General features: G+C 41.4%; 1 protein-coding gene across 7 annotated transcripts in view; it reads left to right on the top strand.

Annotated features, from left to right (window-relative positions):
• LOC133141441 (myocyte-specific enhancer factor 2C-like) overlaps window positions 1–8,301 on the top strand; it is a 73,865-nt gene extending 65,564 nt beyond the window's left edge. For 6 of the 7 annotated variants that reach the window (XM_061262007.1, XM_061262009.1, XM_061262008.1 and 3 more), the window contains 4 exons: window positions 612–784; window positions 1,783–1,912; window positions 2,681–2,813; window positions 4,083–8,301. In XM_061262007.1, coding sequence (XP_061117991.1) covers window positions 612–784; window positions 1,783–1,912; window positions 2,681–2,813; window positions 4,083–4,416 — 770 coding nt within the window. In that variant the 3' untranslated portion in view covers window positions 4,417–8,301. The remainder of the gene's footprint in view (window positions 1–611; window positions 785–1,782; window positions 1,913–2,680; window positions 2,814–4,082) is intronic. The other variant, XM_061262012.1, reaches the window with a different exon arrangement.
• The last annotated feature ends 3,927 nt before the right edge of the window (window positions 8,302–12,228 follow it).

Here is a 12,228-nt window from a genome sequence, read left to right as displayed (position 1 = left end):
CTGTCTGACTCGAGCTCTTTGTTGCAGCGAAACGCGGACATGCATTTAGCACCAGTGGGCCGGTCCCGTGTGGTCGGGAGTCCCGTAATTTAATGGTGACATTGCCCAACGCCTAGATGCCACAAGAATGACATCAAAAATCTTCCTGGAAAAAAACCTTTATACGATGTTGAAACATTTCATGGAACAGCTCGGCAATTTTCAGAACGCCGCTGCCTCATTTGCTGCCCTTTCATGGAATGCGCCCGCAACAGATCACCGGTCACCGGCCTACTGCAGTCTGGAACACACCTAAGCTGTACTATTTGCAGAAACTTGCATTGTGTTCTTTTTTTATACTCTTTTTTGTGAACTATAAGTATTTTCTAAATAATTTATTTAAAAAAAGAGTTATCTGGTCTACTTTTGCTTCTGCTTTAATGCACTTGTGTTGTCCTCTGTATTCTTTTCCTCGTGGGATTGAATTATGCCTATTTTGCACAATACACAAACTTTCCAACGGCATGCTTGTATGGAGTAGAACTGCGTAGAAAGTGCGGATACAAGCGAATCGGTGGCTCAGGAGCATCCCCGTCCCGGCGTAGAGGAGTGACTGCCGTGTCTCCCTCCAGGAAACGGGTATGGGAACCACCGCAACTCCCCCGGGATGCTGGTGTCCCCAGGCAGCATGAACAAGAACCTGCAGGCCAAGTCTCCCCCGCCCATGAACCTGGGCATGAGCAACCGCAAGCCGGACCTGCGTGTGCTGATCCCCCCCGGTGCCAAGAACACCATGCCCTCCATCGTGAGTCAAACTCCCGCCTTCCGCCCCTGCCGGTTCCTCACTCTCCTTCTCCTCTTCTCCCTCCTCTCCTCCCTCCCTCCCTCCCTCCCTCCCTCCCCCTTTCCTGTGTCTCCTCGTCTTCTGCATCCTTCTTAATGTGACATATCCCCCCCAGTATTTGGTTTTTCCTCTTAAAGAGAGCAATAAATCTAGTCCTCGGCCTTAGTTTAGAGGTAGCAAATATTATCCTGTTTACTGAACCTTTAATTGGTAGTCCTGCTCAATGCCAGCCCTTATTTAGAGACACAACATTCCCTGCTCCACCAACACTGAAACTAATTTCAATCTATTGCCCCTCCCCTTTAATGCCGCCAGTCTGAGGATGTTGATCTCCTATTGGTAAGTGGGATTACAGCAGGATAATTATTAGACCCCATCATCATTAATGGTTTAACATGATTCATTTAAACAGAATAAGACAGGGATTCATTCAGTGTGGGATGTACTTTAGAACAAGGTACAATTGTAGCCTCATGATATTCTGCACATGGTTCCCATGTGAAGGACTTTGCCAGAGGCAAGGGTGACATCTAGTGGTGTGTCTGCATAAGCACATCCAGACTGCTCTCTCCATTACTGATAGTTTAACGCGTCTTCTTGAATCATGGAAGAGACAGGCTATTTTTTCATACTGATTTTGAATCAAAATGAAGGCACCAAATCAAAAGGATGCTTTTCATATTTTATCACATTTCAGATCTCCCACCTCAATACAGGGTCCCTTGTACATGTTACTGGTACTGTTGCCTTGGAGACAAGGATGTTTGTGTTACTATAGCAACACAAAGTCCTCAAAAGGGTCTTAAATGATAGGGCTGGCAGAGTTGAATGGAGATGCAGGTAACCTGATGAGTCCAAGGAATTATTCCTGAAGTGTTATTTTGCAGTACCTTAGAGGAAAAAAAAAAAAGTGCACTGCTTTGTGTTTTCATGGAGATTCTTTTTTATTACTATTGCAGAACCAGCGGATAAACAACTCACAGTCTGCCCAATCCTTGGCTACCCCTGTGGTTTCTGTAGCAACGCCAACTCTACCAGGACAAGGAATGGGAGGGTACCCATCTGCCATTTCCACTTCATATGGTACTGGTAGGTACAGCATGGCAGTGCTTTCACCCTATTCACTGCACAGGCACTAGTGTCTCTGTAAGAGTCTGTGAGGACTTTCATACTGACTGCAGAAGGCAGTATCACACCCTTGGACCTGTAAGACACTTCTTATCCCTGCAATAGTCCAGCCCTCGTCCCCGAAGACACTGTTAACAGCAATCTACTTGGGATTTGAAAACTGGATGAATAGTTTGTTTAAAAAATGGAGCTAATCTTTACACATGCACATAGCATTAGATTGTTAATGGAGGTGTAGCTTGGATTACGTGGCTTACATTTTCCTAACGTACTGTAGTTAACGTGCAATGGATCATTCCGGTCCATTCTGGATCATTCATGTCCTGCATTTTTACATTTTAAATGCACCGAAACTATTAGATGAGTTAACATCTCTTACAATCTCTTACAATTCCTCACACAATGTACATATTTTGGTGTTAAGAAATTCTTGATGTTTATTTATTGATTGATTTATGCTCTTGCAGTGTATTATGTATGGAGCACAGTACATGGAGACCTGTGGATGAAAAGTTACAGAGAACAGCAGTGGCGTCCTCACAGTGACACTCTCTCTCTCTCTCTCTCTCTCTCTCTCCCTCTCCCTCTCTATCTCCCCTTTCTCTCTCTCTCCCTCCCTCTTTCCCTCTCCCTCTCCCTCTCTCTCTCTCTCTCTGTCTCTCTCACTCTCTTCCTCTCTGTCCCTCTCCCCCCCTCTCTCTCTCCCTCTCTCTCTCTCCGTGTGTGCAGAATACTCTCTGAACAGCGGTGACCTGTCTCTGACGGGCTTTAACAGCTCCGGTGGCCTGCACTTGGGCTCCATGACAGGCTGGCAGCAGCAGCACCTGCAGAACATGCAGCACTCTGCCCTGGGCCACTTAGGGTGAGCGCCCTCCACACGACCCCTTCCTCCTGCACCCCCCCGGCCTCTGTGGCCTGCTCTCCGCACCTCTGAACCACACCTTTACATGCTAGAGTCACGGGTGGCACCGTTACCAATGCCAAAAGTGTATCGACCGAGTACGTATATGCCCCTCATGGGTGAAAAATAAGACTGGGGATGGTAAAGCTGTTGCTTCTGGGCATACGTTACTCTCAGCATTTTCAGTGGTGTTACTGGAAGGCTGTGCTCTGGTGTTACGGTACTCTGTGTGCGAGCGGTTATCTCTGTGACCCGTTACGCGGTCACCGTTGGCCTTAGCTCTGGGTTTTGGTGTGCAGCCTGCTGTTATTATGTGGGATATAAAGAGTTATTGTACGTACGCCGGGGGCTTCTGCGTGTAGTTCAGGGCCCCCACATCAAGGCCCCGCCTCTCAAAAGCCTCCCTGTTCCCAAAGACGGGCGAGAGCAGAGAGCGGCAGACCCGGTTTACCGAAAGGGGGGGCCGTAATTAAATGGCGGCCACCGTGATGTAGAACCCCGCGCAGAAGCACACTGTCATCTGTGTGGGGTTAGCCTCTTGACAGTAACGGAGTATCAATAAAGCTCAGCCATACGCTGCATCGTAATTTCACATTCCTGAAAGCCAGTGCATATGGTGCGTGTCAGAGCGAGGTTTCGCATTGAACTGCTGTCAAAGACCTAAAACCACGGTCCCCGCAGTGACTCGTGAAAAAAATAAAAAAACATTTCTCTAGCATACGTGGGTAAACACTCATTATGATCAAACACTTGCTAGGCTGAATGTTTTTCTTTAATATGCTGGCACACATTTATACACTATGCTGTACAAGCTGTCGTGGCAAAGTGCACTCTTTAAAACAGTAATGTGTTTAATATCGAAATCATACCCGTAATTGCCGGTTTAAACAAACACACAGGAGTCTTTACAGCAGTATGGGGACTCACAACATTCACCATATGGACCTCTTATATTTCTCTGAACTATGGAAAAAAATACTGAAAGATATAATATTCATGTAAAATACATATTTATGAAAGATTTTTCCAGTGCTGGTAACAGCATGTCACTACTTTGAGAAGGCACTGTTCTATTTGACCTGTGTGTGTGTATGCGTGTGTACGCGTGTGTGTGTGTGTGCGTGTGTGCGTACGTGCATGGTCGCGTGTAAGCGGCGTGAGAGCGTTTGTGTATCTGTGTCGCCGTTTTTTTTCCCGCATTCTGTAACCGCCTTTCCTTTCCTCCTACAGAAATTGCACTAGCACTCACTTATGTCAGAGTTCAAATCTCTCCCTGCCTTCTGCTCAAAGCCTGCACATCAAGTCCGAACCTGTTTCTCCTCCTAGAGAGCACCCCGGGGTCACGCCCGCGGGGTACCCGCCCCAGCACGCCCCGTCGCGCCAGGACTCTGGCCGCTCGCCCGTCCACAGCCTGAGCAGCTGCAGCAGCTCGTACGAGGGCAGCGACCGCGAGGACCACAGGACCGACTTCCACTCGCCCCTGGGCCTGATGCGGCCATCGGCGGAGGAGCGGGGGAGCCCGTCCGTCAAGCGCGTGCGCCTGGCCGAGGGCTGGGCCACATGATAGAGCCGGCCTCTCCCGCCACGCCGCCCGCCCCCTCCCTCCCTCCCTCCCTCCCTCCCACGCTCGCTCCCTCGCTCGCTCGCCCCGGTCGCCCCCCTCCCCCCCCCCCCGCCCCGCCCCGCCCCCGCGTGTTCGCTCCAGGAAGGGGCTCGCCCCGTTTTTCGAAAAATTTTAAGTTTGGTTTATTCACTTATTTTGCGCTGAGTGTGTGTGCTGTTCATGTTAAAGTGATATAAAGATGTATTAGCCGGACTGGGTGGTGTCGGGGAGGGGGGTGGGACAGGGGTATAGGGAAATGGGAGGGTGGTGGGAGGGGAGGGAAGTGCATTATTTGTGTGGACAAAAAAACTATATTCATACATACGGAGACGTATGTGTTTATATAAAGAAATAAACAAAAAAAGGTCAGGTACTCTTGTTTTGTAAAACTACTCTCAACTTCAGTGATATGGCGTAATTAAATGAGTGAGTGGATGAATACATTGCCAAGTCTAAAAGTCGAGCACTTGAGGTGTACAAGTAATACTTCTGTACAGCTTAGCTTTTCTTTTACTCATTCTTTTTTTGCCATCGTCTTTTCTTTGCAGTGCTCTCTTGCAAAATGTATGTTACATTAGATAATGTCATGTTGCAGGTTCAACGTATTTATGTACATAGAGGGCCAGGGAGGGGATTCAAAGTCACTAGGCTTATTTACAAAAAGAGAAGATAAGCTGATATGCAACGATTGAAGAATCATACAGGTATACCTGCAGACCCAGAGCCTGGACCTTTGACAAATATTTCCCCTCAAAGTATGGAGCTAATTCTCAATCAGAACTCAGTAAAAGTGGACCATACTTTTATTTAAGAGCCATGTTAGATAAACACACAAAATTCAGGTCTTGCATTACGTAATCAGAATAAGAAACATGTACGATACATTTTGCGTATATTTTCGTAAAAAAGGAATAAAATGCAAAGCATTTGTGGCTTTTTGTAGTTTATATAAGCCAGAATGTGTTTTTGATAGCTTTGCTATTATATGAAAAGCCTAGGAGACAATAAATTACATGGGTTTTTGTATAGAAAGCACTACCCTAAGCCATGAAGACAGAGACTAAAACCCATGCTTTGCTGAACAAATAACGGTTTTCTCTTTGTAGAGGTTTTTGTTTTTAAAATGTATTTCTTATTATATATAATATTATTAAGAATCTTTAAAAAAAAAATCTGTGAAATTAACATGCTTGTGTATAGCTTTCTAATATATAAATATATAATAATGGTCATAGCAAACAACGTTTTATCTTATTATTAGTGGGGTTATGTATGTGCAGTAGCACGTGCTGTTCTGTTTGAAGGCTAACAGAACTATTCAGGGGTATGTTTAAGTTTAACCTAACCAGCTACAATGATCCGCCAGTAGACCTATTCACAGGTTATCTGTATCATCACAAGACCTCTTTACAGATGATAACATATCATGGGAACTGGCTGGCTGTTCCCATGCACGGAAATGCAACACTCCCATGTGAACATTGAAGCTTGAACACACTTTTGTGTGCCTGTTTGGTGAAAAGAAAACGTAAAAGTCACACTTCGTTGAAACCAAAGTGTTAGAATTTCTACCAAATACCACGGGTGAGGCATGGCGGCGGGGGTTTGTCCTATTTTAAATATTTTGGCAGGATATTGTATATTTAGTGCCCAAACCTTTCGCCTCCACCCCCTTACTCGAGTTCGGGATAGTGTTTGGTCAAGCACCATCCCAAACGAGCTGGAGCTCGAATTGGAGTCGGATGAAAAGCGATGTGCGATTTAACCTCGAGAAATGGAAATTTTGAACTATTGAAATCGCATATTTTATAGCGTTTGTAACCTTGACGGTTTTACTTTCCTTTATTTTTTTTAGTTGTTGTTAATGTTGTGGCTGTTGTTCAGAATTTGGTCCATGTCAAAGTGTGAACGGGGGAAGTGTTGTATCGGTGCATGGCCTGAGGAGTGAGACAGCTAGACAGGGTTCCTCTTTCCCCAGGCAAATGTGACTTGAAATTACAGCATAGCGAAACGAAATGATAGGAAGCCCGCAAGGAGAAGCACAATTTGGGATTTTGACACGTCACTTTTTTATACAAAGCTAGGCATCTCTCTCTGCGTCATTATACTGGATCTGCTGTTACTTATGTTACAATGTTAAGGTTATTGCTATCAATGCTATGTGCAGTTAATATGAGGTTACCGTGTTATACCGCATGCACGCAGTCAGATTTAAGGGGCAGAGCCCTAAAAGTTTTTATGTTCTATGTCTGTTAATTTTTCTATTATTGTCAATGAAACAACACAATCGTCAGTACAGACAGTTAAGGCAACATCAGCATTTTATGTGAAACCAAAACCAGTGGCTTTCTCCATGTTGTAACATTGCGCTTCAATTGTGTGTTGTTTAGAGAACACTAATGATGAAGTGATATCAGATATCAAAATTTGAATGGTTATTTAGGAGTTTTTAATGATTGTTTCAGGGATATGTAATGCATCACCTTGGGGAAAACAAACACACAAATCTGATTCATATATAGTGTGGTTGTAGAGTAAGTTTATATATTATTTGAATTCCCAAACTAACCTTTTTTTTTTGCTTGTTTGGAGGTGTTCACTTAAAATATATCAGTAACACCACTGATACCTGTTACAACAAATAAAGCTGTCAATATTTTTGATTCTCCAGTCACTGGGCTAAAATTATGAAAACTGATTTGCCTAAACTACCTGTGGGGTTTGCTATTTTCAGTAACACGTTATAATATGGCTCAGTTATAAAGACATAATAAAGTATTAATAACTACTGACATATTAAATATTGCTTTTACTGTTGTAATAACTATAATAAATGTTGGTTTATGTGTCATTAGTTACCCCCAACATATTGCAGCATTATTTTCCCAATCTGGCAACACCGGTCTCTAAAAACACATATAATTCTGGTATTAACATTTGGCAAACCATCAGTAATTTGTTAATGATGTACAATTTAGTTATTGCTACTTAATTATGGACTTATAACAGCACCATATTAAAAAAATCTTACCCCATTCTCTGTAACAAAACAGGTCAATAATGTCACATCTGCTATGTGGCTTCCCTGGGCTCTCAGAGATACTTATCAGAGTACTGTTTCTTTTACCGGTAAAGAGCTTCAAAGGGTTAAGATAATGGATTTTGTTCATGTTTTTTTAACCAAAGACATGGAGCAATCCTTCAATCCTTTGAATCCTTCTGATATGTAAAGCAGTGCTTCTGTAATCATTCAATTTTTTAATTTCTTTTTTTTTTTTGCAATTGGATCTGCTAGTTCTGTCCTGAAATCTGTTTGTACCTCATATTGACCCATACAGTACCTCAAATGCTCATTATTGATTCAATTCTGTGTAAGAACAGTGATGACGACCACAGTGTTTCTAAGGCATTGCATAACAGCATTGTATTGGTTTATTATATCAATCACATAATCCACACACAGTTCTAGGATTGCTTCAACAGTTTGTCTGTTTTATTCAGTTTTATTCCGGAAATAAATGTTGTTTCTATTCATAATAATTCACACAAAATACATTTAAAAAAAAAAAAAAACTGTAGAAACAATGTAGCTTGTATAAAACCTGAAATGGGGATTGTCTGAATTACATGTTTGAAACTTTAAAAAGAGGCTTACAGCGGCATAAGCTGGCCTTTGTCGCCACTTGAAGACAAGATGTTATTATATGAAACCACATCTCTGTATCTCAAGGGACTTCATTCAGCTGTCTGTAGTGAATAAGAATATGGAAATAAAGATTCTCTTGTTGGAAAAAAGTTATTTGTATTTTGCAGACAATTCAGTAAATTTACTGGCTTTCGTAGTTACTGAGTGTCTGTGTGTGGTTTATTTGCTATAGTCTCCCACTTAATGTCATATTGCCCTGGAGGGAACTGTGAAGTAGATATTTGACACGGGTGAAGAATCTTGTGTTAAAATGAATGGACAGAAAGCAAAATGCTGTTCTTTTTTAACAGTGAGTAAATATTTGTATTTATTAATATATTCATAGCTAAAAGTTCATGATGAAACATGTTGCGCTTAGACTGAATAGGCCTATTGTATATCTGAATAGTCTTTTCATGAACACTTTATTTGAACACTTCCAAACACATCACTCATTGCACTCATTACACTACAGATCACTTGGAAAGACATGCACGCCTCTGCTAGAGGATGCTTTCCCGCCTCATTTAAGTTAACCCCTTAAGTGGCCGAAGTGGGAGGGCTTTTTGCACTCATTCATGTTTTACAGTGTGACACCTTCCCCACACTGTAAACCAGCTCCAGAAATAACCTTTTCACACATGAAAGAATGAAAAGGTGAAGAAGACGAAGAAGAAGAAGACAATGTTTTTATTTCTGGGTTAGTGATACTCAAGCAGAACTACAACGTCAGTTCACATGCAGACAACTGCTGCTATGCTTTATGGAAACAAAGAAACACGCAGGCAAATGAATTCATATTCCACGGGGGCAAGTATCCCACATAGCGAACGCAATGTTGCACAGTGTATGAAGTCTTGTGTTTCTGTGGCCCTGCAGAGCCAGTACAGTGTTTCTCATGCCCAGAATGGACAGGGTCCACAGGACTTAGTCCAGTCAGCAGGCAGGTATCACAGTATGCCCTATTAAGGGCCAGGAGAAAAACACAGGTTGATTCTAGCTACACAATATACAGTAAATGGAAAATATATGGAAATCATCTTCATTAAAATGTTTTTCTCGCTCTCTCTACACCTGTTCTCAGTGTTGAAGATGGAAATCTGTACCATGGTGACATATCTAGGTAGAGTATTAAGTGAGAGTAGAGAACTCCTGTTTTTTCCCGCCTGCTTCCTTATGTTTTATTCTCTGCTCCCCACTGGGTGTCACCACTTGGTCACACCATCTGCTGTCCAAGGTGCCAATGTCTGTATCAAGCTTTGTATCTGTTACTCAACTTTTACTATTACTGTTACTTTTTTATCAATCTACCATTGTTTCTATGATTAGTCAATCCCCAATTTATATATATATATATATATATATATATATATATATATATATATATATATATATATATATATAAGATATATATTCTGTATATTCAGGATATATAGTAACAGTTGGGTAATATGTGGAAAAGAAAGGCAAAGCATTTTATTTTTCCTGATGTAACTGAAACATAAAATAATAGAAATGTTTCTCTATCATTATGTAGCCCTGCCCTGTCTCCTGTCCTGTGTGACTAATGGAATTGGCGCCATTGACCGATTTAGCGCAAACCTGTGATTAGTGGATCTGTCGAGAGAAAAAACACCCACTGGATGGTGACCACCCTTTTCCACCTCAGCTGAGCTCAGCTATGAGGCTGCACTGCACACAGCTACAGCACATGCTTTTCACTGCACCAATAAAGCCATACTGCAATGACTACATACAGTCAACCTGGGTTACACTGCGTGTATGTGTGTGTGTGTGTGTGTGTGTGTGTGTGTGTATGTAAAAGAATAAAATATGGTTTAATGAAGAATGCAATCAATTAAGGAAAAATCTTAGAATACTTTCTAATCCAAAACGAAATCAAGACATATGCCTTAGGTACTGTGAGGAACTAAATCACTACAAGCACACACTAATAATGAAGAAAGAACAATATACACAAAAACAACTGACAATAATGGAGTCTATGAACATAAATCTGTTTTGGGAAAATTGTAAACGTATGAGTAAATCAAAACATGAGGAACTTACCATACAAGATGGTGGAAAATGGAAAGAACATTCTGAACAACTCTATAAACGAACTCCAGCAACAAAATTTGAACAAACCTCCATCTGCGATAAACTAAATAGCTTAGAAATTATTATTAAAAATAAGGAGCTAAGGAAGGGCATGTGGGCCTGATGGCATCCCCAATGAGATGCTAAAATACAGCAGCAACAAACTACAGGAATCACTGCTAAAACTGTTCAATCTCATTATAAGTGTGGGCTGCTTCCCTAAAATCTAAAAGGACTAATAGCCACTATCTTTAAGAGTGGAGACAAATTTGACCCCAATAATTACCGAGACGTGAACAGTAATCTGGGGAAGGTGCTCTGTTGCATTATTAATAAAAAAAATCTTAGACTTCCTTAGCATGAGCACAATGCCTTGAGTAAGAGTCAAATTGGATTTTTACCAAAACATTGTACTACAGATCACATTTACACCATACACACCCTAATTGATAAACATGTAGATCAAAATAAAAGAAGAATATTTGCTTGCTTTGTAGATTTTCAAAAAGCATTTGATTCTGTTTGGCACAAAGGACTTTGTTAGAAACTTCTTCAAATTAGTGTTGGGGGTAAAATAAGATATGATATAATAAAATCAATGTATACACAAAATATAAACGGAGTTAAAATTGGCAACAGAATTCTTCACTTAGGGGTATGGAGCAAGACAGGTATGCAACCTCATTCCTATCCTTTTTCATGTTTACATCAATTAATTGGCCACAATTTTGGAAAAATCGGCACCCCTGGTCTCACTCAACATGAAGAAATTATGCAGATGACCTGGTTCTGGGCTACAGCAGAACCTGGATCTGCTAGAGCAGTACTGTCAAACCTGGTCCCTGGCAGTAAATGTAAAAAAGACTAAATTATGATTTTTCAGAATAAAATTATGATTTTTCAGAAAAAAAACTAACAACAAACAAATTATACTTTTTACACCTCACATTCAGTTAATCTGAAAATTTTAACTTGGCTCTGAATAAACTGAAAGAGAAAGCCAGAAGGGCTTTTTATGCCATTAAAAGGGGAATAAAATTTAACATTCCAACTAAAATTTGGCTAAAGATCTTTAAAACTGTAATTGAACCTATTGTACTTCATGGCTGTGAATGTGGGGTCCGCTTGCAAAAACAAAATGGGAAAAACACCCAACTGAATCCCTGCATGCAAAATTCTCTAACCCACTACTAATGAACATTGACCCCAACTCATACCATTACAAAGCCCTAGAATGCAAAGAGCTGAGCATAGAGAAAAGTCCTCTCAGTCACTTGGTCTTGAGGTTTACTGCACTAACACCAACTAACACCAATCACCTTCAGGACAACTCCACCAAAATATACACATTAGCGTCAATCTAATTATATCACAACATAAAGAAAATGACATCAGATATTGGAAAACTCAAACCTAAAGTAAACTCAATTGTTACCTGACAGTACATTTTGGCAGATTACCTAACCACAGTCAAAAATAATAAAATGTAGGAAACTATTGACAATGTCCAGGCTCAGTGAGCTCAGTTTGGCCATAGAGACCGGTCGGCACAGCCTGGCTCACCAAAGAGGAAAGGCTGTGCTCACAGTGCCAACAAGACAGAGAGAGGTTTTCATCTATCCAGAGATTGTGGGAGTTTGTGCTTTTGTGAGCATATGCATGGGCACCAAATGGGCAACAAGTACACTCATTGTGGTTGGATAGAAATGTGACAGAAAGGATGCGAGGGTGGAGGGATTTCGTCATTTTAAAAGAGACTCCTGTTATTAAATTAGGTATACTGTACTGTAAATCAAAAACACGGCGTGGCATCAAATCAACATTCTCTGAGCAGAATTATTATTTTTTCTAACCAGAATTTGTTCTAACTGGAGCGTGCATTAAGTATTGCTTGACGAATTGCAAATGTGCGAATTCTTATTTAACGACATGGTAAAATCCAAGAAGGCGACACAATGGGTGCGTCCCAGAGTTCCAATCCTCGAAAA

This window comes from Conger conger, chromosome 12 (genome assembly GCF_963514075.1).
Source record: "Conger conger chromosome 12, fConCon1.1, whole genome shotgun sequence".
In the NCBI taxonomy this organism is placed as follows: domain Eukaryota; kingdom Metazoa; phylum Chordata; class Actinopteri; order Anguilliformes; family Congridae; genus Conger; species Conger conger.
This window is presented reverse-complemented; position numbering and strand designations above follow the sequence as displayed.